Source organism: Cyclopterus lumpus, chromosome 2 (assembly GCF_009769545.1).
Source record: "Cyclopterus lumpus isolate fCycLum1 chromosome 2, fCycLum1.pri, whole genome shotgun sequence".
Classification (NCBI taxonomy): Eukaryota; Metazoa; Chordata; class Actinopteri; order Perciformes; family Cyclopteridae; genus Cyclopterus; species Cyclopterus lumpus.
Window position 1 is genome coordinate 6207836 of NC_046967.1, and position 26715 is coordinate 6234550.

The 26715-nt window shown below is 43.9% G+C and overlaps 1 protein-coding gene across 1 annotated transcript in view; it reads left to right on the plus strand.

The window, feature by feature from the left end:
- Positions 1–26425, plus strand: part of xirp2a (xin actin binding repeat containing 2a) — a 43205-nt gene extending 16780 nt beyond the window's left edge. Inside the window, exons 3-11 of the mRNA XM_034547566.1 lie at positions 7126–7144; positions 8424–8581; positions 11810–11947; positions 13163–13249; positions 15143–15212; positions 15564–15667; positions 16170–25296; positions 26088–26221; positions 26312–26425. Coding sequence (XP_034403457.1) covers positions 7126–7144; positions 8424–8581; positions 11810–11947; positions 13163–13249; positions 15143–15212; positions 15564–15667; positions 16170–25296; positions 26088–26182 — 9798 coding nt within the window. The 3' untranslated portion in view covers positions 26183–26221; positions 26312–26425. The remainder of the gene's footprint in view (positions 1–7125; positions 7145–8423; positions 8582–11809; positions 11948–13162; positions 13250–15142; positions 15213–15563; positions 15668–16169; positions 25297–26087; positions 26222–26311) is intronic.
- The last annotated feature ends 290 nt before the right edge of the window (positions 26426–26715 follow it).

Sequence of the window (26715 nt, forward strand, 5' to 3'; positions counted from 1 at the left end):
CTCATTCTAAAATAAAATACTTTTTTGTTCAGTACGTAAGGATGGAGGAGTAAGGAGAGAAATAGGATTCATCTTTGGTAAAATAAATATAATTTTTACATATTCAGAATTTTTATTAAGCAGCAAATCACTATTTGCTATGCAAAGATGCTGCGGCCCCACAAATGTCTTTCTGTGTCATGACAATGCAAATGCTATTTGAAAAGAGAGAGACAACGAGAGCGGTGGTGAGTCCAAAGTGATGGAGGTGACAGCACTCAAAGTGGTATTGAGGTGTTAACACACCCACACACACACACACACACACTCGTAAACTCAGCCATGCATGTTCACACCCGATATATATTCACACCCGCAGACTGAGAGCCTCTCTATCTGTACCTGAGATCCGTCAGGCTTTCGCGTCGCTCCTGCAAGTCCCTAAATCTCCATGCCGGGTCTAAAATTGGAGCTTCTCGACAACCCTGTTGTCCTGACTGAGCGATGACTTTTGTCTTCGCTTGACAAGTTGTCAGCGACAACGGCGCTCAATCTGCCGGGGGTCAAATGACAGGAGCTGTTCCCCGCAAAGCCTGAGCGATGAAATAACTGCACTTTAAACAGATGCAAAGCTCGCCTCTAAATCTCCATGCTTGTTTACTTGTTTCCTCTTGTATTACACCGGAATCACAGCGGCTGGCTTTTTAGCACAGAGTTAAATGGGAATGCTCTTTTATTATAGCGTTTAAAAGTGTATATACGTTCTTATCAGTCTTTGGCGGATTCAACTTGTCAGACGCACTTGGCCCAAGCTAATTCCTCAAAGTGTGTAAATGCTGCCAATTGGATTTGCCAAAAGACATTTTTTTGTGTTTTAATTAATCTCCTCCCAGATTTGCCTGCCAAATGATGATGTCTTTGTAATATTATCCTCAGGAAAAACAAAGATTTTCTTCCTGTCAGTGGCTGGTTTGATCCCCTTAGTGGCTATTATGGGACACAAATTAGCACTAAGACGTGATTGATGTTTGGAAATTGAAAATGGACGTTTGGCTATATTATGTGAGGCTGGTAAATGGTTCCTGATGAACCAATAAAATTACTTTACACTGTTTTTTATGCACGGTAAATTCTTACGATTCCACTGTCAATCAGTGGATGCGTTAGATTTTCTTGTTGTCTGTCATTTTGACGGACAGGGTCTGGTATGATCTATTATTAACCATCTTTTTAATCAGAATCTTTTTAATGATAATAAGACATTGGTCTATTTAATAATGGAGACTGATCCAATGCACTTTTTTTTGTCAAATTCAGTGAATATCTCCTTGCGGTTCACAAACTTCTATTGAGGTTTTTGAATTGAGCTTTAAATGTATGTTCATACAGATGCAACCTTTCATTTCTTGGAGAGCAAACAGTTTTTTGAAAGGCTAAATGCCAGGAGATGAATTATATGAATTGAAGCAGGATATTTTGTTAGACATTCTGGACCTGTTATGTTTCCTTAAATTTAGACTTTTGGATTGAGGACTGAGACAGTTACAGAGTGTGTGTGTGTGTGTGTGTGTGTGTGTGTGTGTGTGTGTGTGTGTGTGTGCGTGTTTGTGCGTTTGTTAGCATGTGTGCGTATGTGTGAGTGTGTCAAATATGCAAAATTCATGAGTAATAAAACCTATGCTTAACTTAATATAATCAGAGGTTTTGCTGGTATGACCAGTATCTTATGGTAATCTAATGTTAGAGGACTTGTTTGTTTTTTCTGCTTTGGTTACATTCATAGTACTCAAATGATTGTGTATTCTTTATCAGATGAAATCGCTTTGTTCCACAAAATATACATAGTCTGACTTTAAAGGAAAAGTTTGACATTTTGTGAATCGTGCACCTGAAGCTCAATAAGTAACACACATTGCTCAACCAACCATCTGATGGGAAGCCCCCTTCTGTGAAAGATTGTTGTTTGTTTTTCTCCCTTATGTTTCCTCTCCTTTAAAGTTTAAATGTCATTTAGTTAGGGTTTAAAAATTAGCCTTTGTGAATGCTTTAATGACGGAAGTCTTGAAAGGCCAAACGGATGCACTTGATTTGACATATCTCAGTCCACAGAGGCCTGGAACTGACAGAAATCCCATATTGGCCTGAAGATACGACGACCTATGTTGTAAGATGAACTCCATTTTTACAATGGGTGTTATTGGAATATGGCTTTTGAAGATGAGAAAGAACTTATAACATGATGAGTTGCTTCCATTAAACACTAATTGTATAATAAGTAGCACATTCAAACTCGCTAGTTTAGCATTATTGAGGCTATAAACACCTTTAATGCAACGCTCTCTAACCCCAAAGAAGTGAAAAGGGAAATTGCTGGGAATTGGTAACATATTGACATTGTGTTCCCACAGCCAAAAGCACCAGATGAAATACCCCATGACTCATTAGCATTGATTAGCACATCCCCATCTAACCCAGATACCATTTTGATTCATTGGTATATAACATGGAACACTTAATCTCTTTATTGGCAACAAATTGAGGATATCAATTGCATTCAGCACTTTATTTTTCTGAAAGTTATTTAGTTTGATACACCTTGAATATGCATTCGCGCTGAACTTCAGTTTTGGGATTTTCTAAGGCCCCTTCATTGGGTATTCTAACGGAGTATGTTTATTTTCCACATTAACAACAGGAAATCCATGTGCAATTTCGGTGGGATTATCAGCACAGTGCAGTTTCTCCACACGCCTGATAAGCACGCTGTTCTCCAGTCGATGTGCAGGGGTGGGCTGCCGAGAACACCTTGTGTTTCATATGTGAGGTCAGCCGACAGTCCTAATCACAGCACACCATATGGAGAGAATAGACGTAAATGATTCCCTGAGGGTTGTATGAGCTGAATTCTCACTTGTATTGCAAGGTTGGAAAAGAGTGAACATAAAGTCACTGATTTAAAAGGGGACCTTTGCCATTGCTTTAGGGCAACATATGTCCAAGAAGGAACCCTTAAAGGTTTCTTGCCCATCCTCTTGGGCCTCCCCGCACAACAGGCGGTGCACTGAGGTGCCTCACTTTGCATCGGTTGCTGAGGCCTCACCGTCCATCTGAGGAGCTGTCTTTAAAAAAAAAAAAAATGTTCAAAGACGTCTGGTTGGAAGGCTTACAGTGTACAAGATGGGTTTTTAGAGGGAGCGAAGGTTTCACCTAGAAAAGCACATACACTCAACTCAACTTGGCAGAATGTTTAAAATCATTCACCACATTGAACAAAAGGTTTAGCAGCTTTTACAGGCACTATGTTTAACTAGAGAGGGGCAGCATGTATCTCAGGCCTGAACAACAAGTAATGACTTAGTAACACATCATAATGAGAAGCTTTCTGCTTGTAAAAATCATAAAATATATATAATTTTTTAAAGTCGTTTTTAGAAAAAGTTTCAAGTCATTTTGTAGCTATGTCATATATTTGAGATACTGAGTAATTATGTTGAGATAACTATGTTTTTATGGGAAAGTTTCATTTTGTTTTGCTTTTATTTAATATTTCGAGAACATTGATCATTATTAGGAGATTCAAAGTCATAAGATACTTCCTGCCCGGATCTAGATGACAAGATTGATACCACTCTCATGTCTGTATGCTAGATAGAAGCCATATCTAGCAGCTGGTTAGCTTAGCTTAGCATAAAGACTGAGAGCGGGGGCAAACCGCTAGCATAGCTCTCTACAAAAGTTCAAAAATACAAATTTTAAGCGCAGCAGTTGAAATTGTGGTTTTACAATGACTTAATTGCTGGAACTATTTTTTGGCGGCCGTAACTTCCTGTTCTAATTGTCAAAAAAACAGTAATGTAACTTCCTGTAACGACAACTTGTTGTCTTTCATAACTCTTTTTGTGCACAGATTAAACAAACAATGTTTAATTTTGTGAGCTTTAGCGGTGCTGTTTGATGCGTGGTTTGAACAGTGAACAAAGCCAGACGTTGCTCCCGGTCTTTATGCTAAGCTAGGCTAATCCCCTCCTGGCTCCACCACAGTGAATAGGCACATTTCCTAAAACGTAGAACTATTCTATTAAGAGAATCTGAGTTTCGTATCTTTTGTCAGCATGTCATAGGGTATATACAGCACAAGTATAATCCCCCTCACTTTCCCAGTGTCTGTCTGTTGTCGTGAGTGTGTGTGCGTGTGTGTGTGTAGGTGTCTGTGTGTGTGTGTGACATCTATCTCCACTGTCTCAAATGCCATGATATTTACCATGCTAACGAGCAGTGATTTCAAATGCCAAATGTCTCTCTGCTCTCCGCTGCGAAAATGAAGGATGTACCAGGTGTGTCACGTTGTGGGACGTCTGTGTCCATAAGGCTACTGTGACATAGGGCTCAGGGCATGCCGGGTACCTCGATACTCAGGTCTAAAAAAAGGCCAACCCACTTCCACCTCCCCACCCCCCAGTCACTCCTATGTATTTACAAAGGGGACTTCTAAAATAAAATCAGCTGTCACTGAGCTGTAGAGCACTCTGCTGGAGCTGGTCTCCAAGCCTCGCTGTCCGTCTCTGCTTGGGATTTGCTTTCCGTGTTGGGTCAACGCCGGGCGACTTTTACCTTTACTGATGTGATCCAAGGCCTTTATTTATCTATTGGATTGTATTGTTGTTTGACGTACAGAGCAGCCTACACGGTTAAAGAAGGTAAGTTATCCATGGTCATCTATCAGTATTATCTCTTGTTCCGACATGAGCCCCACTGTCAGCCGAGCTCTTTCAAGGGGGACTTTCCACCAAGTGTTAGGAAACACATTGGAAATGTTCGATGGCATTTCAGCTGATAATGAATTGGGTTTGACGTGCCCAGAGGGGGCTATTTTTGTTGGTGCGTCAGGTGCTGGAATGATATAGCAGTATGTTTCCAGTATTCCACCATCATAAAACATGCATGGGCCCTTCCTGTTTCCTTCCACACGACATAACCGGCAGCAATCCGATCCTGAGTATTCTTAAAGCGTTGCAAATCGGAGACAAAGTGCTTAGCCTAGCATAAGGAAGCACCCAAGGGCGATCCGGCTTCCATGTAAAGAGTTATTTTGATAGATTTGACAGCTCAATTATTGTGCCTGTTTTGCTTTCGTCGATGGAGAAGAAATCGCCCGCCGCGGCTGACATTTCAATTAATGTAACTCGATTGGCTCTCCTCGCAAAAAAACCTCACCAGCCAAAAGCTCTGGTCAGTAAATACTGAATGGAAAAGTGGGTTGCTTAAGGGTTCTGTTGTGAAGAGAGGGCAGAGGAGAGACTGCCACCTCTGTGATTAGGGGACGGCCTCTGCCTGACACAGATCTATCGGCCCTGATCCAGCTTTGATCCACGAAGCCACTCTGCCTTTGCCTTTGCCCGGTTAAGCTCTGAAATGACTCCTTTGTTCTTTCTCTCTCTCTCTGTCCCCGGACACATTCTCTCGGCCCTCACACCCGTGCTTTCAACTCCCCTCTTCCAGCTGGCGGTGCAGCACCACCTCCCGTCTGAGGCCAGAAGGGCCGTGACGGGGAGGTCAATAGCCCCCGGCTTGGCTCAATATAGCCGCTGAGGGGTCGTGCACACCGGCAGTAGCCCTCCCCCGTTGACTTGGCACACTCTCGGCCACTCTCGCTCTCCAAGCCGGGTGCCGTCGCCGTGATTTGAAGAGACGAGAAGCAAATACACTGAGAGGAAGAAGATAATAGTGAGTGTGGAAGTAAATGTGCCTGTCAGCTGTTCAACAGGCTGTCCATGAAAAGCAGAAATTCATTAATTCTTTTCTGATATCAATAAACAGCCTTCATTATATTGCAATATATAAGCAATGAGTAAGCTATTATTAATGCTAATTAAACATCCGTTGGTGCCAGTACTAATTAGAGGCAGGACTTTCAAGGCTTAGAAAATATCCTCATTAGACGGCCTTTCAATTTTGCCTTTACTTTGTTTCCTTCCGTTTTCTTAACCCCCCACCGACCCCACCCCACGCACTTCCACTCCACAAATCTCCCTCACACAGGGGAACATGACGCTGCAGACAGAGCCTGCTTATAAAAAGGCTGGGTTAATTCCACCCCCCCTGGTTACCTCAACTCCAAGCTATGGTGGGAGCATTGCATACGGCATTCCCTTCTCAGAAGCCAGAGATATCCAAAGCACCATTGTCATCAGAAGCCCCACGTCTCAGACCGTGACGTGGACATTTGTCCCGGGTGATAAATGAGATTATCCTCCTGATTCTGTCATCAAGCCGGAATTAGGGGACACGTCAGCCTCGGGTGTTGGATTTCTGACCCATATTTATAGGATGTTGCTCCTGTTTATTTTCAGATGCAGCCTGCTTTCTGACGGGTTATCGGTTACACTAACATGCCGGACGTAGCACAAAGCTAAAATTGGTGGGATGAGGAGAGCACTCTTGTCAGTCGTGTCTGAATTAAGGTCACATCAAAAAGTGGCACAACACAATTCATCCGTGCTTTGATACATCAGTTTTATAGGAGCTCGGAGACTCTACTAACGAAAAGCAAAAGGAACACCACTCAAAGTCTATTTGTGAACTCCATCCACCAAGAAGCAGCAGTCTGACGATACACAACAATGGAAGCGCACACTGTCAATGGTATGATTAATTCAAATAATACATGCACGTAAATTGATATCCAAATATGTCGTCATGTTATCAGGTATCTATAACTGGAAGTTGTTCGGGAAAAGGTTAAAAATGCCCAAATAAATGTGGAGGTGGGTGTACACATGCCAAAGAAACATCGCTCCGTCACTGTCAGCCATGTTTTTTCTCTTACACTTGGCGATGTGCAACTGGAACTCTTGGATGTCAGAAGTTGGACATTTCATCTGGGTAAATTCTGACCTCCGAGTTGTCTAGAAGGTCCGACTTGTTTTCAGGGCTGGATGGTAAACAACCGGAGCTGGTGAGCTCACCGCGAACACGATGTCCCCTCAGGAACATTCTCGTGCTCGTCACTCACAACCGTCCCCCCAGGCTTCTCTCTGTTTCCTCTGCGCTCGCGCCATGTACTCCCAATAATATTGTGTTATCGGGACAACGTTTCATTCAATAAAGAGCTATTGAAGAGGGGCAACCGCTCTAATAATAAAGTAGCTAACTGATACAATCGTTAGTGACGCGGCTGATGGAACAGGAAGCTCACACAGTTCATCCAGAAGACATTTCAGCAGCAGTAATCCATTCCTCTACGACAGCAGGTTGAATTAAATCAGATGATTCATCAATAAGCTGCAATAGGTTCCTCCTGTGTGGACTCTCTCTCTGTCTGCTCCCTCAGGGCAAAAGTTAACTACGACTCCCAAGGTGCATTTCGTCAAAAAAAGCATCCGATCGCCAAGCTAAAATTTAGTGCCAACAACAGCAGGTGGAAGTTTAAGCTTTAGCTGTGGAGAAAATCGATTCACAATCTACTGTTGGATTTTGCTCATCAGCTGGGGCTCATGGGTATTGTAGTATTCCATCCACCATGGCTGACTGATGGACAAAACATGATTTCTCAGAACTTGTCGCCGTAACCTAAACCTACATGATGAGTTCATAATCGGGGAGAGTCACATTATTTAAAAAAAAAGAAAGCATAATTGGGAATAGAAAATTGGGAAACGCCTCCCGAGCCAACAGCTCCTACCGTTGCACACCTTTTATCGTTGATGTCGCAAAGAAGGGTGGTTGACTCCTTCATTTCGATGACGAGGCCACCAGGAGAGGTGCTATATGGAGCCAGCGTTGTCATATAAGTGGGCTCAGAGAAGCGTTAAGACAGTTTGAACAGTATGTGCTACACCACTAAGCACTGAATCTGCTGCTAATCTCTCTCCTGCCACAGCAACGAGAGGGCTTCACTCGATCCATATGCATTTAAGAAGCAGCTGCTGTCAAACCTTTTGAAGTGGAACTCACGCTGAACCTCCGCCCTGAGTACATGTGGAGAGAAAAAATATGCAATAATGTAGCGGGAAAATACAACAAGCGGGAGGCTTTTCAAAATGTCAAAAGGTTACAGCGAGAGCAAATGAGGAGAGAGAATCATTTCTATTTAGGCTCTGCTCTCATCCCCCGGCGTTGCCGCTGAATGAAAGAACATACCGAGAACCAAAAGGTCTGCTGTGGGCGTACGCCGCGCATTGATGGAGCCTTCTATGCTGCCTAATGATGCTTTGTAGCAAGTCAAATGTAATATCAGTGGTCTTCTCTAATTGGCTATCCGCAGGGATGTGCAATATGAAGTATCGTGCAGTCGTGCTTTGTGATTGAGTGTTACGCTTCGGTGTTGTGCCTCTAACCACATTTGGTTAAAACATCAGCAGTAAAAGGTTCCATATTTTAGACACCACCTACATTGAGAGTCTCCATTGTGCTTACTTCCTGTTTGATTCCATTTCTTTGTGCAGCTGCAGGCAGCGAAGGTCGATCCACACCAGGACGTCCGGAGGACAGGGCCCCAAGCGCCGAGGACCAGGAGGGCGAGCCGGTGTCGGTGAAAGAGCGGCTGGCGATGTATCAGGCCGCCGTGTCCAAGAAGGAAACCGGCAGCTCCTCCTCTGCCGCGGTAAGACGATACTTCCACGTGGGGCTTGAGGAGAAATGGCAGCGGGCAGCCAGGGAGACGGCAGGCGGTCACAGACATGTTTGGATGTAATTAATACGTAATTTTATGACCATATGATTCTCCCCAAAGTAGAAATGTGCCGTCACTGAACGCTGTCTCGCTCGTAGACTACTTGGTTGTAAACGATGCAACGGTGGGATGGACCAGTATAAGTGTCATATGGCTCAGTGCTGGATGGGGAAACCAATCCACTAGTGTGAATGGGAGCCAGGGCGAGTCATGTAACAGTCATTTCATAGAGGGCTGCTCTTTCAGCAGGCTTTAATATCCCTCATTTCTCAAGAAAAGGTTAGACAATTTAAGACAATTTCTCCAAATATGTCATTTAAAGTAGAATTACTTATAATAGTGTAAACCCGATGACTGGACCCCTAACATAAAAACAGTGTGCAGTTTAGGCTGTTTGACATTTCCTCTGTTCGCTCTAGGTTTATAGATCTAATATTTCACAAAAAAATAACAGATGCATTCGTATTAAAGCTTCCCAATGTTGTTCCTGAGGTATTCAAACCCAAACATTCACATTTTGTAAAACTACGTATGTTTTAACGTCAATATGGTAAATGTCCCTAGCCTTCTAAAACACGTTTTTACCATGTGACCTTTTCTGTATGATAATACATATTATCTGTATCTAAACAATATGTTTTTCCACTGATCCCGCGTCCTGTCCATCGCCGCTGTTATCTTGCCAACGCAGCTTTTTCTGACGTGGCGCTGAAGCTGTTATCGCGCTCTCTTCAAAGATGCCAGACTTAATTAACAAAAGCATAGAAAAGGCAACTATAACAAAAATATTCACGTCTTTTCAATATTAAATGTAAAATGCATGACTGACTATTTCGAGAGTTAATTGCACAAACTGATTATTTGTGTCATAATGGGAAAATGCTCAGGTCTGACAGGTATGTATGCACTGGCAACATACAGACAAGGAGAGCTACACACACACACACACACACTTATATTATTAAAAAAAACATCAATCACCATGTCGGTGTCATTTTACCTGCATCTGCAGAGAGAAAAAAAGAATTCAGCGGGCCTCAGCAGCTTTGAAGAGCCTACGCGCACTTTGTTAAGCAGATGATTTAACTGTGAGCAGTTAGTCGGCCGAGGGTCTAAAACAAAGCCCAATAATCAATGTGCAGCATGAGGCCACACTGGTGCGTTTACAGAGGGCGACCTGCCACCTTCTGGGGTCTTTGAGCATGACGAGACACAACAGCTGCATTCTCTGTTTTACAGTCATCATTGAAAAAGAGTGGTGAGAAATAACTCAAATGGAATTAAAGCTAAATTAAAAATCAAAAGATAAAGGATTCAAACATTCAAAAAGTCATTGAGTCTAATAATAGTAATAACTGAAATGTGTGCCTACTATGCGGCATAATTTGATTTTATGAGTGAGAACATTAATTGTCAGCTGGTCACAGGTCGGCATAGTAACAAGCCACTCGAGGCCAAGTTGAGATCTGTTAGCATAAGAAAGAGCGTTTTTCTAGCTGCACACATCAAGTGGCCCGTTGCTTTTCATGGTGCATAATTATGCTTTAAATAACAACCATCGTACAAACTCAATAAGCCCTCGATATCTTTTAGTTTATTAAAGCTAAACGCTAAGAATATTAATGGTGTTGCAACTGCCCAACCGTACCGCCTACTGACAGCTGTGTGTGCGTGTGTGTATGCGTGTGCGTGTGTGTGCGTGTGCGTGTGTATGTGTGTGCGTGTGTGTGTGCGTGTGCCCCCGGCTTTATACTAACTCCAATGTAAACCACGCCGCTTCACTGTAGCACAGAGCTACTGACGTATTATGTAGAGCTAAATAGGAGGTTAGGTTGGAAGGATTGGTCAAACAAATACAGGACTTTCACCCAGGAGACCACTATTTGTGTCCTGTGTCCATGTCTTATTTTATGTGCTGAACTTACGCCAGTTACATAACAAACATGCTGCTTTAACCACAATCTTAGTAGCTGGAAGTAAAAAAAAATAAGAAAAAGACACTACACATGTTATAAGCGTAAACCGTACGTTTCCTTTGACGAAAAGACACTATCCATATAATAAGAGCACACTGTATGTTTCCTGTACTTATTTGCAGCGGAAAATACTGGGAATGCATGTGACATGTCATTTGAATGAGAGATGTTGATTTGATGTTGCATCGACGCAGCTATTGTACCCAGAAGTAGTCAAATATTGATAACATGGTGCCCTGCCAAAAAATGTTGCTGACCTCAACTCCTCTGCAATATCTTGCAAATTGCACTGTACCCCTCATTTGAATTAAAAAGGAAGGGTGGCGTGTGTGTGTGTGTGTGTGTGTGTGTGTGTGTGTGTGTGTGCAGCGAGCTTCACATATATATTGTAGTTTCCCAGAGGCTATATGCAGAGACCTACATATAAATGTTTTATTAAGAAAGTAATTGACAATTCGAAAAGGAGATTATTGCATCAAATAGTCAGTGAGCATTCTTGCCTGGATGTGGTGCTGTGAGGACCACGTCCTCCATACCGATGAGGAGCAGAAGGTCTCCTCCTCCTCGCAATGGAAACGGGCTTTTATACTTTTCAGTTTTAAGGAATGATTCCGTCCATAGCTCATTAAAAAGTATGGAAAAAGCCTTTTCGCTCCATAAAACTGATGCACTGATGTTTTCCTCTCTGCTGCAGGTTAGATATGAAATACATTCACTTTTGGGTGTCTGCCATCTTTGCCATTTCTGAAATTCCTGCCAGAAATATACAGAAAAGATAAATTTAGTTTAGGATGGATTTATTTTGAGTTTATCCCAGACATGTAACTTTGTCCTGCCTCGGTAGTATTTCAGGTCCATCACGGTACGTTGCCCTCTGCCTTTTATACCTCCGAGAGGATTGTAGAGGAACCATCTTTTTACTATCGCAGCATTCATGTCACGTTCAAAAGAACACCAGCGCTGCTGACGCTTCTCAAACCGTTAGCATAACGCCTTTGCATTCACTTGGATATTAGCATAAGCGAACATATAGCCTATTCACAATCAATGAGAGCAGAGAATGGTTCACCTCGGGTCAATTACATTCTCCCGAATCTCCCGTAATGACGGTTTACAGTGTGTTTAATCTATAACACGTTGCAGATTGATCACCGGGTGTATTTCTCTGTGCTCTGCTCGATAGGTGATGAGTGAGTCCGAGGCCTGTTCGCTGCCCGGCGGCCTGGCCGGCGTGAAGAAACAGTTCGAGAGCCAGGAGTTCGCCTCGTCCACCTCTCAGTCCAGCGTCGCCCAGTTTCACTTCGAGCAGAGATCCGTCCAGGTGAGAATGGGTTCATGGCGACTGCGAGGATCTTTGACCTGGTCATGAGGCAAGCGGAAAGGATTGCCTATTTTTATATAGTTATACCAAATGCTGAAGGTTCCACGTGGTACCTTTCTAAGAAAAACCTTCTGCAATGAGCATGAAGTGATGATAACATCAGTTATTGAACATGAAACCTCTCTACAGATAATTATTAGAGATGAAAGTGGCTTTTTTTAATATATATATATATATATATATCCCTCCTATTGAAAGTCCACAGAACTTGGAAGACGGAGCGCTGCTGTCGCTTCTGGTCACCGGCTCCGCGTAAAGTGAGAAACCTATAAATGCCACTGTGTGATCTACATTCTAGTGTGGCGCTTTATTGGAGAGAGAAAAAAAAAATGTGGCCGCGAGGCATTTCTCGTAGGGCACTTTGAACTTTACTCGAAATATGTGCCGCTGTCATCGAGCGCGTGAGGGAAATGTCTGAACGCGTTAGCAGCCTCGTTGGGGTTGCGGGGTGGGGGGGGTGGAGCCCCGCCCATTGTGCATCCCCCCCATCTGCTCATTCAGGCAGCGAAGTAGAGTGGATTCATCGACCGCACGCGGACCTTGCTGAATGCTAATTTTTCCAGAGGGGTTCGTGAGGGGAAGTGTCTGTTTGATCGAGTTATTGCCTCTGCGCCACAACGGCAGACCACTTTCCGCCTCATGTTTACCTCACAGGTGTAATATCCAAGCTTGGGTTTTATTAAACTGCTCATACGTCAGGGGAAACTATTATTATTATGACGTAAATGGTTTCAAATACAGAGCACACCCAGCCCTCCATGTATCTTTCATGTTACATGCACAAATATTGTATTTTTATTTCATCTCCATTCAAATTGCATGAATCTCACAGGGGGAAAATGTAGTTTTGTAACTGTAACACTGAAATCCTCCTGTTCAGTGGAATTTAAAGTGAGTGGTTCTCCCTCCCTGAGGGGAAACCATTGGTTGCCGGCCCCAGAGGAGATTGTTAAGCTTATTTCCCAATGTAAAGATAACTAGCTTGCATGCTGTTTCTTACAGCTCGGTGGCGTGTGTGTGTATGTGTGTGTGTGTGTGTGTGTGTGTGTGTGTGTGTGTGTGTGTGTGAGTGTGTCTGTCTTTGTGTTAATGGCCATTTGTGTGATGTATCGTGGATATGAGGGGGGGATTTCACACTCCCTCTGTGTTTGACAGGAGACGTCAAGCTCCTCAGAGGTGACGGTCAGAAGCAGCGGCAGAGAGGTCGTCCCCGCCACAACCCTCTTTCACGATCAACGAGAGGTATCAGTAACATTGGATGACTCGGTTTAACCTGCAGAGAAACAGCCTACTTACAGACAAGGTTGAACTTAATCTTGGATTTGGTCTGAACAGAGTTTAGCTAAATGAAAATAAGGGAATCCAGATGAAAACAACAAACAAGAGCTCTGTTGCTAATCTCCTTTCAGTAAATACAAGATAACAGTGTGACAGTGTTAACTGGAGACACTAAGCCGAATGCGAGCGCGGTAGCTTCAACAGCAGCTGTTGAAAACAGTAACAGAACACGTTGACGTCCCATAAAGGCTTCAATCAATGTTTAAATACCTACTCTTCTTTGTTTATTATCTACGCCAGTGGTTCTCAACCTTTTTTTCAAGTAGCCCCTGAACAGCGTAAAGCCTTTTTGGTTTAAAAGGAATGTGTAATACACAACGCTGTGCCATCGGTGTCTGATTTAATATAGAATATATACAATACCGGGTATGAACTTACACTTCTATTGTATTGAGTATTTATTAAATAACTATTTATTAAATAACTATGAAAGGATTTTTTAATGGATGCTCATTTTAAATATTTATTTAAAAAATCTCACTTATACCACCTGGAGTGCCTTCACGTACCCCCATTTGAGAAACACTGATCTACCACAGTTTAACACGGCCACTCGTTCAACCCAAACACCCGCTGCATTGAAACCTGTCGGCATTCTGAGCAACAACCACATTTCTTGAGTCATTGTCTCAAGCAACTCGTCTGGATGGCGGGGGCACAACGTTCTGTTGCCAACATGCACACAAATGTTTTTAAAGACATCAGCTTTGAGACAAACTTGTTGGCTAGAAGGGAAACATAACAAACAGACAATGGCAGAGTTAGACATTCAGGAAAAAGAGAGCAGTTTCCTTGCTGAACCCGTGTATCTTGAGGGAGAATTCAGCAGCTGCAGCATCATAAAACTCAATTGAGTTGAGTCCGTCCGTTAACTTCAAGGAACTGTATTATTTTGCTCGATCCATTTTAAAAGTTGCACTTTCTCAAGTGTTAGTTTGAAGTTTAATTTAGGTTTGGAGTAAAACAGACGTTTAAATTCAATCTTTCTTCATATTTTTTTCCTTTCATTTAAAATCATTGTTGCTGCCTCAAAGTTGGTCAAATTAAATCTAGGCTGGATATACCAAAAGAAATGTCACTCCAGCAAAGCTACAGGGGAAGGACCTACCATCCCGCGATCCAGGAGATATCGTGCACTATTATGGAGAATATCATAATATTACATCCAGGGATGTTGATAGCTATCAACACAAGTTCATGGCTATTTGATATTACAAAATAAATTAAACATTTGAGAGCTTAACACTTGTATATACAAATTGTGTCCTGAATAATTTGGTTATAATTTAGTTTTTTATTGATTTACCGTAGTTTCTGGGATTTTATTTTATTCGTATTCCTTATTTACTTTTATATTCTGTTGCCTTTAACACATTTATAGTACACTGTACATGCCCTGTGGGAGTTAATTAAATTGCGGGCGGGATTACTTCATTAACTATTTGATTTTATTTTTATTTCAAAATTATTTTATTTTATTTTTCCCTTGTTTTAAAAATGCTTAGTATTTTAATATACATGTACTAATTGGTTCCCTGTTATTATATGTACATATATTTGTTATGGTTCAGGTTTTGTAGTCATTTTCTGAAGGGCAAAAGAAAGCACGATTCAAAAAGAGGTACTACATCACACTCCTGACAGGCTGCTAGTAAACCCAGCTCTTTGATTATTTCTGAACTTTCTGTCGTGCTCGATATAGAAAATTAGCCTCATGCTAAGCCTTCAACTCCTCACTGATTAAAAACAGTTGCAACAGTGCAGTTGCCAGTTTACTAATGATATATCTTTTCGCAGGTGATCCATGAGGAAAGGGTGCACCAGAACAATGTGGCTGCCAGTTACGGGAACCATTACAACGAAACAGGTTATTGCGCTCATGGATTTCGAGTTGTAATTTGCACGTTTTCATCACAGCACTGCTTGTGTCCTGTATATTAATGATTGTTCCCACGACAGCTGAATAAGAGATGAGCTATGAAAATGAGTCGGAGTGCAGATGATTTTCTATTCAGTGCATAGCAGCAAATCTAATCAGGGCAAAGTTAGGAAGGTAAAATATTGGATAGTGGAAATTGGGCAATCACAGCTGCATGGTTTCAGAAAATGAAAACTACTCAGGTTTTTAATGAAATGATTTATTTCTCTTTCCAATCCCCCTGAGCTCCCTGACTGCGAATGACTTAATGAGGCAGCCTTCTTCTTCTGTCTAATTCAGTTATGCTCATTGGAGGAGAGGACCTACCAAAGGTTTCCACTCAGTCTTTGAAGCAGCAGTATGAAAAAACGATTGAGGAAGCCGCACCAGTCAAGGAAATTAAGGTAATGATGCTGTCTATTTATCTCAAAGGAGATAGTTTGGCTTTTTCATGATACTGTATATCAGTATAAGGATGAAGCCACATCAAAAATTGACCATGCTATCAGTTGATGGAGAATACATTGGATTGGATAAAACACCTAATGTTTTTACACAGCCATGTTTTCTTCCAGTGTAAAAAGATTAAAAAGAAAACTCAAACAAGAACTCCAAATACTGTTTGCAGTTAAAGTGATGGTCAAATCAGTAATTACAAACTTACATAACTGAATATGTCTGGGTTTAAAGGACTGGAGGTGTGTCTGTATTTGTTTATTTACATACAAATAAGGTTTATTATTTGGTACTTTTATACATTTTATTTTAAAAGTTGAAAGTTGTTACTTCATTTCCTAAGCCATAGCCTTCCCTGTGCTATTTAGGACATAAAACCATTTTGAGATTCCTATTTTCAACACCCTCACTGTCCCTCTCTCCTTAACCAAAACCACTTACGAACCACAGGTTGATGTGGATTTCAACCAGTTTCAATGGGCACCAGTGAATAAGTCCTCCAAAGCGTCAACCATGACAAGCTATGACACCTCTTCCACCTTAAAGACTGCCACTCACACTGCCTCATCAGCAGTGTCTGCCTCATCATTGGCTTATGAGCTGACAGATAATTTCCCTCCTCCGCCCTCGAACCTGTTACAGGAAACCCCTGATTATATCTCTTCCCAGCCTCAGGAGCTAGCCTCCCAACATAAGCATGCTGTTACTAAGGAGCAGTACTTTAAACACAAGAGTACAGCTGAACTAAAGCGCCTCTACAAGCACATCCATCCAGAAGTTCGCAAGAACCTTGAGGAAGACTTCTTGAGTGAGCTCACCGAAGCAGAAAAAAAGGACTTGGAAAGCGAGGAAGTGGTGGGAGACGTCCAGCAGGCGTGCTATATGTTTGAAAATGATGGCAACGGCTCGAGTAAGTGTTCAAGCCCTGACAGAGAGTACCTGGAATGGGACGAGATCCTCAAAGGCGAAGTGCGGTCCATGCGCTGGATGTTTGAAAACAAGCCGCTAGATACAATCAAAGACGACAACCCAGACGAAGACGAGGTGGGGAATATCGCCCAGCAGGAAATTATTGCCGGCAAAGATGTCAGACACACAGCTTGGATGTTTGAGACTCAGCCCATTGATGCTCTGGGGACGGAGGCTACTGATTCAACTGAGCAGTCACAAAAAGCGACTAATCTCGCAAGAGGCGATGTCCGCACTGCCACGTGGCTTTTTGAGACGCAGCCACTGGATTATCTGAATAAGATCTACCAAGAAGACGAGCAGGAGACAGATGTTGACGTCACCAAAAGCATCACCGGCGGAGATGTGAAAACCGCCAGATATCTCTTTGAGACCCAGCATCTGGATTCCATGGGTAAAACAGAAACAATTGAGGAGAGCCACTTCCTGAACTTAAAGTCTGAGCTGGAGGAGATCAAAGGGGATGTGAAGACAACCACTCGCATGTTTGAAACCCAGCCCATGTGTGTCATCAGGGGGGATTCGGGAGAGATGCTGGAGATCACCACCATCCGCAGGGAGGAGACTGAGAAAGGAGACGTCAAGACATCCCGCTGGATGTTTGAAACCCAGCCTTTGGATATCATTAACAAAGACCCTGCGATGGTGAAGCTGATATGTGGCATATCCATGGAGGACAACATCGAAAGTGGTGTGAACAAAGGTAGGTGGCTTTTTGAGACAAAGACCCTTGACACCATTAAGGATGAGGAATGGGAAAGTTCCAGGAAGCAAAAGGAAGACATAATTGGTGCTGATGTGAGAAAGCACTGTCTGGTTTTCGAGACTCAGGCGATGGATACTCTGAAAGACAACGCCAATGCTAGACCTTTACCATCAGAGGAGATTGTAGGAGGAGATGTTCAATCAGCCAAACATCTGTTTGAAACAGTACCCATGGAAAATCTGAAAGAACTGCTCGAAGTGGGAAAACTTCAGAAAATGGTTGCATCTGAAGAAGAAAAGGGTGATGTGAGGCATCAAAGGTGGGTCTTTGAGAGCCAGCCACTGGAGAATATAAGGGAGGAGAAGAAGGAGATTACAAGAACAGTGAATGTCGACACTCTTGACAAAATAGATGTGACCAATTATAAAGAAAGGTTTGAAAGTATGGATTTAAGTAAGTGTGAAGGAACACAGAAAATTCAAGTTGAAGGTGTCACAAGTGGATCCGTCAGATCCAACAGAGTTCTTTTTGAATCCACCCCTATGTATGCTATGCAAGACAGCTCTGGCCATTACCACGAGGTGAGGACCGTGAGGCGTGAGGAGATCGTGAAGGGAGACGTGCGCAGCTGCAGATGGATGTTTGAAACGCGTCCGATTGATGAGTTTGATGAAAGCATCAATAAGTTTCAGATCATAAAAGGTATATCCAAGCAGGAGGTCGAGTCAGGGGATGTCAAAACAGCCAAGTGGTTGTTTGAAACTCAAGCGCTTGATGCCATAAAATCTCATTTTGAGGATGAAGAACATACATCTAAGGAAGGTATTGAAATTGAGAAAGGGGACGTTAAGACTTGCAGGTGGCTATTTGAGACTCAACCGATGGATGCTCTGTATGAAAAGGTGGAAAAGAGCGAGGCTGACATTGAGGAAGTTCAAAAAGGTGACGTCAAAACGTGCACTTGGCTCTTTGAGACCCAGACACTTGACAACATACGTGATCATACAGAGTCTGACACCATTCTGAAAACCTGCACTGTAAAGCAAGACGACGTCCAAGGAAAAGACGTGCGACTGGCCCGCTTCCTTTTTGAAACCGAGAACCTGGAAAATATCACAGGTGAGGACGTTGGTTCTTTCAGGAGGGTTACGGAAATTGACATCCAGTCAGGTGATGTTTCAAGAATGAAGTATATCTTTGAGAATCGCTCGTCTGACATTATGAGCTCGACCTCTGAGGAAACAATGCAGAGGCTGAAGACACAGCAGACCAAGGACATCCAGAAGGGAGACGTGGGGAACTGTACCTGGAAGTTTGAGCATCATCCAATTGATGCCATCCGCGACGAATCAGCAGAGGCAAAGGAATGTCGCACTGTGATTGACGTTCAGGGTGGTAACGTTGATAAAGGCCGCTTTATTTTCGAGACTTTCTGTCTGGATCAAATCAAAGAGGAGTCTACTGAGACTGATATTACTAAAATCAGTAGTATTTTTAGAGATGAAGTAGAGAGGGGGGATGTGAAAAATTACACCATGATGTTTGAAACTCAGCCGCTGTATGCAATCTGTGACAAAGAGGGCCATTATCATGAAGTGACTACAGTTACCAAGGAGGAAATCATTAGAGGGGATGTGGTGGGGGCTCGATGGCAGTTCGAGACAAAGCCTCTGGATTCAATTAGAGATTCCGAGGAGGTCTATGTTATCAAAGCTGTGACTGAGGAAGGCATCAACAAAGGAGATGTTAGCACTGCAAGGTGGAGGTTTGAAACGCAACCTTTGGATGAAATTACAGAGGAAATAAAAGTTAGTTCGAAAACCGTTGCAGATATCCAAGGCGGTGATGTGAAGACAAATAAGCAGCGATTTGAGACTGATGAGATGTCTCAAAGGTACATCAGAACCGTTAGCGTGAGCGAAATCCAAAAAGGCGATGTCAGATCTGCCACATGGATGTTTGAAACTCGCACAATTGACGAGATCCGTGGCGAAGGCGCAGAGTATGATGGCATGGAGAGAGTGACAAAAGAGGAAGTAATGAAGGGGGATGTCAAACAGTCTGTGTGGCTCTTTGAGAAGCAGCCCCTTGACAGTATCAAAGAGAATGACGGCACAGAGCTTGTTGTCACAAAGGAGGAAATCCCGCAGGCCGATGTGAAGACGACAACATGGCTATTTGAAACCACTCCATTCAATGAATTCAATGAGAGCAGCATGAAAAAGACAGACATAATCGGTAAAAGCATCAAAGACACACTTGAGGAGCTGTACTGTCAGAAAATGGTGGATTCACAAGGTGTTCTTATTGAGGCAGATGAGATTGGCGATATCCGCATGGCAAAGTACAAACTCATGAACCAGGAGGCTCCTCAAATCCAAAGAGAAGAGATTATCAGAGGGGATCTGAGCAACATAATGATGAACCTCCTCAACCGCGGGGAGATCACTGAAAGAGGGATAACGATTGACAGGGAGGAACGGGGCAATATCAACACCACAGTGAAGCAGCTATTCAGCCAGGAAAGGGGAGTCAATGTGGAGAAAGAGGAAATTGTCCGCGGTGACATTCAAGAGGCCGTAAACAATCTGCTCAGGAATGAGGGCTCCTCCAAGCGTGGCATTCTTATACAAGAGGATGAGAAGGGAGACGTGAGGTTGACTATCTATTCCCTCTTAAATAAAGAGGAGAGGGCAAGCATGGAGAAAGAGGATATCATTCAAGGGAACGTAAGCAGAACCCTTCATCGACTTCTCTCCAACTCTGGAGGAGAAGACTCTAAAAAGATACGGGTCGGAGACACAGAGAGAGGTAACGTCAGCTTTTACTCCACATGCATTGAGTCGGGAGCCTTGGATTATCTGAAGCAGCTTCAATACGAACCCGGTGAAGCTCAGGAAGAAGTAACAAAAGAGAATATCATCGGTGGTGACGTTCAGGAGACCAAATTCTTGCTGCGGAAGAATCAGCAGCAGATTGGTCGCACAGTCGCAGAAGATGATATAGTTCCTGGTGACGTACACAGCAATGTGAAAGTCTTCATGACGGAGCCTGCTGTTACCTACAGAAACCTAGAGAAAAAGGATATTGTCAAAGGTGACCTCAATGCAGCCCTGGATTCACTGACTCAAGCTATCAATCAGAAAGTTTTAATAGAGAAAGAGGAGGTGGTGAAGGGAGACATACCCACTACGTTAAGGTCTCTGGAGGAGGCCCAGCATCAAGCCAAAGAAATGGAAAAGCCTGAAATTGTCAAGGGAGATATCAAAGGTGCTCTCGAGTCACTGGAGAAATCCGCAACCACCAATACAGAAGCTACAGTTGAAGATCTGGTTCCAGGTGATATCAAAGGGACCTTGAAGTCCCTGGAGGAAGCCAAGCAAGCTGTGAAAGAGGTTGAAAAAGAGGAGATTCTCAAAGGGGATATCCACACTGCCATGCAAAGCTTACACGAGGCAACGAGTGAGAAAAGGACTTTCCAGCATCAAGTGAGCGAACAAGGGGATGTTAAAGGCACTATCCAGCTCTTGCTAGAGCCAACGACTTCTCCCAGACTGCGGCGCAGGAGGAGCATCGAAGGAGACGTGAAAACATCTATAAAATGTCTCTATGAAGGACAGGAAGCAACACAGGTGGAGAAGGAGGAAGTCGTAAAAGGGGATGTTCAAGGAGCAATAAAGAATCTAATGCAAAGAAAACAATATTCAAATCCGAAACGCATGCATCCCCCTCAGAAAGCAAAAGTGCCTGTGAAGAATCCATTAACTGTAAAGCAAGCGGAGCAGGAATGCTTGCATGACGCCAAGAGTGAGAGTGAAGCAGTCAATCCAGTCCCCGCTGTGAAAAAGCTCTCTCAGAGCAGTGAGTCACAGAAGCACACACAGAGGCACAATGAAAGCAAATCAGTGAAAACACAGGTAATAACCCAAGAGGCCCACTCTGTTACTGTAGCCAAAACAGATAATACCACTGGGGCCTTTCAACAGAAGAGTATGAAAGAGCAGAAGCAGCAAGTGCTGCCCACACAGAAAATACAAGCTCCTAAGACCATTATGATACAGAATAAACCAATGACCAATAATGATCAAACAGAGACCAAAGTGGCTGAAGCGAATGTGATGAAAGAGGTGCAAAACATATCGCAGACCAATATTTCAAACAAGCAAGTATGCAAAATAAAGTCAACCAAACAGGTGCAGACTACAGTGACAGAGAGAACTGTTGTCCGTAAGCAACATGTGTCAGAGCAGATGTCTCAAAAGCAAACGGAAAATAAGGTGCTCACACAAAAGCACAACATGAAAAACATGAAGAGTGATCACCGTAACCTCGACATGAGAGGGAAAGGTGTGATCAAAAAGGCGAAGCCGGAGATTCACTTCCCCCCTCCTCCCTCTTCGCCACCTCCCCCCTCAGAGTCGGAGCTCTCCCTCCCTCTGCCGCCCCCGCCGGTGCTGGAGGGCTCAGCATCCCCCCCTTCTGTCATGAGGCAAGACAGCGACCTCCCACCTCCACCACCTCCGCCTCCCATGGAATGCAAGTGTGAGCCTGATTTCTTCCCTCCTCCGCCTCCTCCGCCTCCACCCTCTGTGGGCCAAGATTTTCTCCCACCACCTCCCTCACAGCAAGAGCTCTATGCAATGCCTCCCCCTGTAAAGCTGGGCAAACCGATCGGCAAGCCTCTATTCAAAGTGCCTAAGCAACCAGAAGCACAGAAGCCGGCCGTACAAGTTAAACCCAAATGGCAGAAAAAGCAGCCAACTCCTCCTCCACCACCCCCACCACCTCAGCTTCCTCTCGATCAAGCAGAAACGTTGTCAACGGAGCGTCAAGAAAGAGCTGAAGTTCAGGAAGTGAAAAAGGAAACTACCAAACAGATTACAACAAGCAAGCAGATTCAGTCCGAATTAACAGAAGTGTCAACAACAAAAATACCAAGCATCTCACATGTGAAACCAATGCAAAAAGAGAGCCCAAAGCCACCTAAAAAAAGCTTTGTCCCTCCTATTAAACTGCCTCCACCTCCTGAACCCGCTCTAGCTGCAAACCCTAGGCCTTACGCTCGCAAATTTAAAACCCCTCTTATGCTTGCAGAGGAAAAGTACCACCAACAAATGGAGAAAGAAGAATTGGAAAGGAGTAATGTCACCACTCCCACTTCTCCACCAATTAAGATACCCTCCTTTGCTGCAAGTCCTGAGCTTCATGCAGCACGAAGCACAGAGACAGAAGAGGCCACAGAAGTCACAAAAGCAAAGAGAGAAGAAGCTAAGACTGTTTCTAATGAAGGAGTATTGCCTGCCAAGAAAACCCCTTCCCAGATCCCTTTGAGCAAACCCTTGATCTCAGTTTTAAATAAGAAATCAGCGTTTGGATCTTCAAATGTGTCCGTGGATAAAAAACATGTTGCCACCGAGCACTCAGAAAAAATGGCCTCCACTGATGTCGTTAACAAGATTCAAACCGCACACAAGCAGCAGACTGTTTCTGTTTCTCAGGCCTCAAATATTGAAAGCCAGTCACGCTCGAATGTGGTCACTTCTTCAGTCACGGAGCAGCAGCAGTTTATTAAGAAATCCAGCACCAGGTCTATCGCTGTCCAGGAAAATGTAAACCTCCAAAGCCAGGCTGCGGTCACATTGAAAGCAGAAGATGTGAAGAATAGTAATGCACTTCTGACACAGGAGGGGAAAATGAGTCCCTCTCAACCCACTAAAATTCCAAAGGTAACTCCAAGTTTCAAGGTGAAAACCTTTAAGATGCCAACAGAGAAGAAAGAGGAGAACAGTGAAATGCATTTACAGCAAGAGAAAAGTAATGTGTCGCAGAGCAGTGAAACAAAAGTGAGTCAGAAGAGCAACCAGCTGACGTCCGCAAGAACCGAGGTGAAAAAAGAAGTAAAGGAGAAGAAAAGTCACGTGACCCCACCTATAAAGGAAGTTGAAGTGGAGGTTCATCTTAAAAAGGGAGAGCGGGTGCAAAAGAATGAGACAGATGTAAAGCTGTCACCATCAGTTAGTGCTTTAATGCCTAAGGTGGCTAAGATAACATCTGCAGCAACTCATCAAGGGCAAGGCCATGTATCTGTGTCCCACAGTCAGCAGAGCGTAAAGGCAGAGCACATGGTGGTGACTGAGAGTGTGGTACAGCAAAGCTTTCACAGGCAAGAGGCGGCTCACATGCAACAACAAATAAAGGTACGAGCAGTGGACGCAAATACAATGCAGATAAAGGCGGTGAAGTCAAAAGGTGAGCCTGAGGGTGTGTCTGTGCAAAGGACGGGCAAAATAGCCCATAAAGACGAGTCTCGTTCAGAAGAAATCACAGTTTGGGAGAAATGTGATGTGATGCAGAAGCTGCTCGCTGAAATGAAAGAGCTCGAAGGCACACCGAGCAAAATAGACTCCAACGCTGTCAGGATGATTATAAGCCAACTGCCTGACTGGGCGATGGGCTCGGAAGAGAAAAATAATTTCAGTGAAATTGCGAAACAGCAAAGTAAGAAAAAACTGAAAGAGATGATGGTCTATGTGAGAAATATTTGTCATGCAAAGTTCACATTTTTTAAAGAGAGCTCGAAGGCCGTGGAAAACGAAGCACCGGCAACGCCTCCAAAACCAGACAAGAGCGGTGTTAGTGCGGCGACAGCAAAGATATCGAAAATCAGTATCGGCTCGTCCAAAAGTGAAAGGAAGCTGGTGGAAGAGAAAATGTCCCTTCAAGAGAGAAAGGTGCATCAGGAGCTGAGGGAAGAGGCCGATCAGAGGGTGTCCTCCCCTTTAGCGAGCATCCGCACTCCGTCTCCGACTTTTATAAGTATTGAGTCAAGGAGGATAGACTCGCCGCTCAGAGTCACCTCTTCTCCACCACCCTACAAGTCCTTCGGTACACCTCCGCCACCTCCACGCAGGTCATACACGCCCACATCTATGTTCAGCAGGGCCACGCCGTCCCCCACCCTGAGTCGCTCCGAGAAGCTGATGAAACTAAGGGACACCACCTCCAAGCTTTCTCGCGGCATGACGCCTCCGCTTCCCACGCCGGTGACGGAGTCGTTTGCAGCTGAAAGAGAGCAATCATCCCCATTTAGCGACAGGGAGATTTCGATAGACGGACTCGAGCAAGAGATGGTGGACGTGGCGGAAATGGCGGACTCCATGCTGACTGTGAGGGATAAAAAGTATTTCTTCGAGGAGGCGCAGAAGTCGGAGGTGAGCAGGATGTACATGCGGAAGGACCCCATCGACATCCCTGAACGTTTGGGGCCTGACTCTGAGGAAGGTGCCGAGGCCATGTTGATAGACCTTCTGAGAGAGGATCTCCCAAAGGTTGATCTCTCTAAGCTGGTGAACAGATTTGAATCTCCACAACCAAAAGTCTACGCAAGAAGAGAGCCTATTGTCATCACGGAGAGGCTGGGGAGTGATACGGAGGATTGGGAGGCTGACACACCGAGAACTGACGATGTTCCCTCATTCAACGTAAAAGCCATAGCGGATGTGTTTGAGACTGGAGAACACAGTTCTCAGGCAGCCCGAGACCTCAGAGAACAAATAGAAAGAAGAGAACCAGAATCAGCCCACTCCGAGGCGCTGGGTCACTCGGAAACGACACTGGTCACCGAGCAATTCTGCAGCATCGACGACTCGACGAGCGAGGCACTCAGTGAGATGCTCTCCGAGAGCTCCCTGACCCGCGGCAACCCTCCGTCCTACGCCGACGTGGTCAGAGGCGCGGTCCCAACGGTTGCCGTGCCCCCCGAGGCCTCCACCGAGGAACTGCTGAGAAACTTCCAGCAGTCGTGGGCCGAGAGCCAAGGGGTTTTCCAGAATCTGGGTTTCAGTGTCACGGAGCAAAGGACCTCGCAGATCGTAACGCACCAGCAGGAAACCGTTGTGACGGGTAAACGGAACGGCGTGGCATGAGGATACTAAACAGTCCGTGGTGGTGTGTTTAACGTGCTTTGTGTGTGAGAAGTTGAGAGCATCAACTGCATTGTGTGTAAAGAACAGAAGCATTAACATTGGTTTGACACTGTTATTTACATGCCGTGATTTCCTTTGATGTGTTTTTCTTTTATTTGAACTCACACCAAAGCTGGGAGCTGCATCCTGTTTAGGTGCCATCAGTTTTTAATATTCACAGGTTACACGTTGTCCTCTGTATTGATGCTGCTGATGCATGAAGCTGGCAACATATTAAACTAATATTTCTCATGTCTGGGTGTGTGATGCAGAGAAGTGCTTGAAATGTCTCAAGAAAGAAGAAAACAATCCCTTAAATTGTTTTTCTTCAGTTGGAGATTCACCTTTTATTCCATGTATGTTTATGAAGAAAATTACAAAACAAAGTCACTTTTTGAAACATGAATTACATGTTCAAAGCTTTTGAATTAATTACGAAAATCACTCTTAATCCTTCAAAGACAAACCATTTAAACTATTAATAGCAATTCTAAAGCTGACACAGTTGTTTGGTTTGCTGTCAGCCGTTATAACACAGTGAAATTAAAGTTTGTTTTCTCATTTTCATAACATTTCTACATTACTAACCTACCTCGAAAGAGCTCTGTAATTTGATCATAGCATAAAGGATTTAAGGCCTTAATAAGTGCTTTATAATGACTAATAAAGAGCCAAAAGTGACGAAGTGACGACCCTGTACATTAAAGTTCTTACCTTATTTCTTTGCAGAAAATTCGAGTTCCAGAGTCCGAGCTGTGCCAGGTGTGTCGGAAGAGGGTGTACCCGATGGAGTCGCTGTTTGCAGACAAACAAAACTTCCATAGGAGCTGCTTTCGCTGCGAACACTGCAGCGGCAAGCTAAGGTGACGCCGATTCACAGAGCGAACCTATTCCTCTTCTGTCATTCATTTTCGCAGTACTTTGACCTCTCGTTGTCTTCCTCTTCTCTCCAGCCTCGGTAACTACGCCTCTCTCCATGGACGAATGTACTGCAAGCCCCACTACACGCAACTGTTCAAATCCAAAGGAAATTATGACGAGGGATTTGGACAGAAACCACACAAAGAACTCTGGAATAATAAGCACCAGGAAAACCCAGCTGAAAAGAACAAAGTCAAATTGCCATCACCTGAAAAGAAAGTCACGGATTCCAGAATTCCCACTGCTCAGAGCACATTAGTTACTCCGGAGGATGACAGGAGAAAACCAGAAGATGAAAGCAAAAAGCTCACCACTAAGATTTCTGTGGTATGGCCTCCACAATCAGATTCTCCAAAGAAATCCTTCACGATGGAGGAGGAGTTGAAGTTGGTTAAGCCATCATGGCCCCCTAAGGAGGGCTCAGCTCAGGAAAATG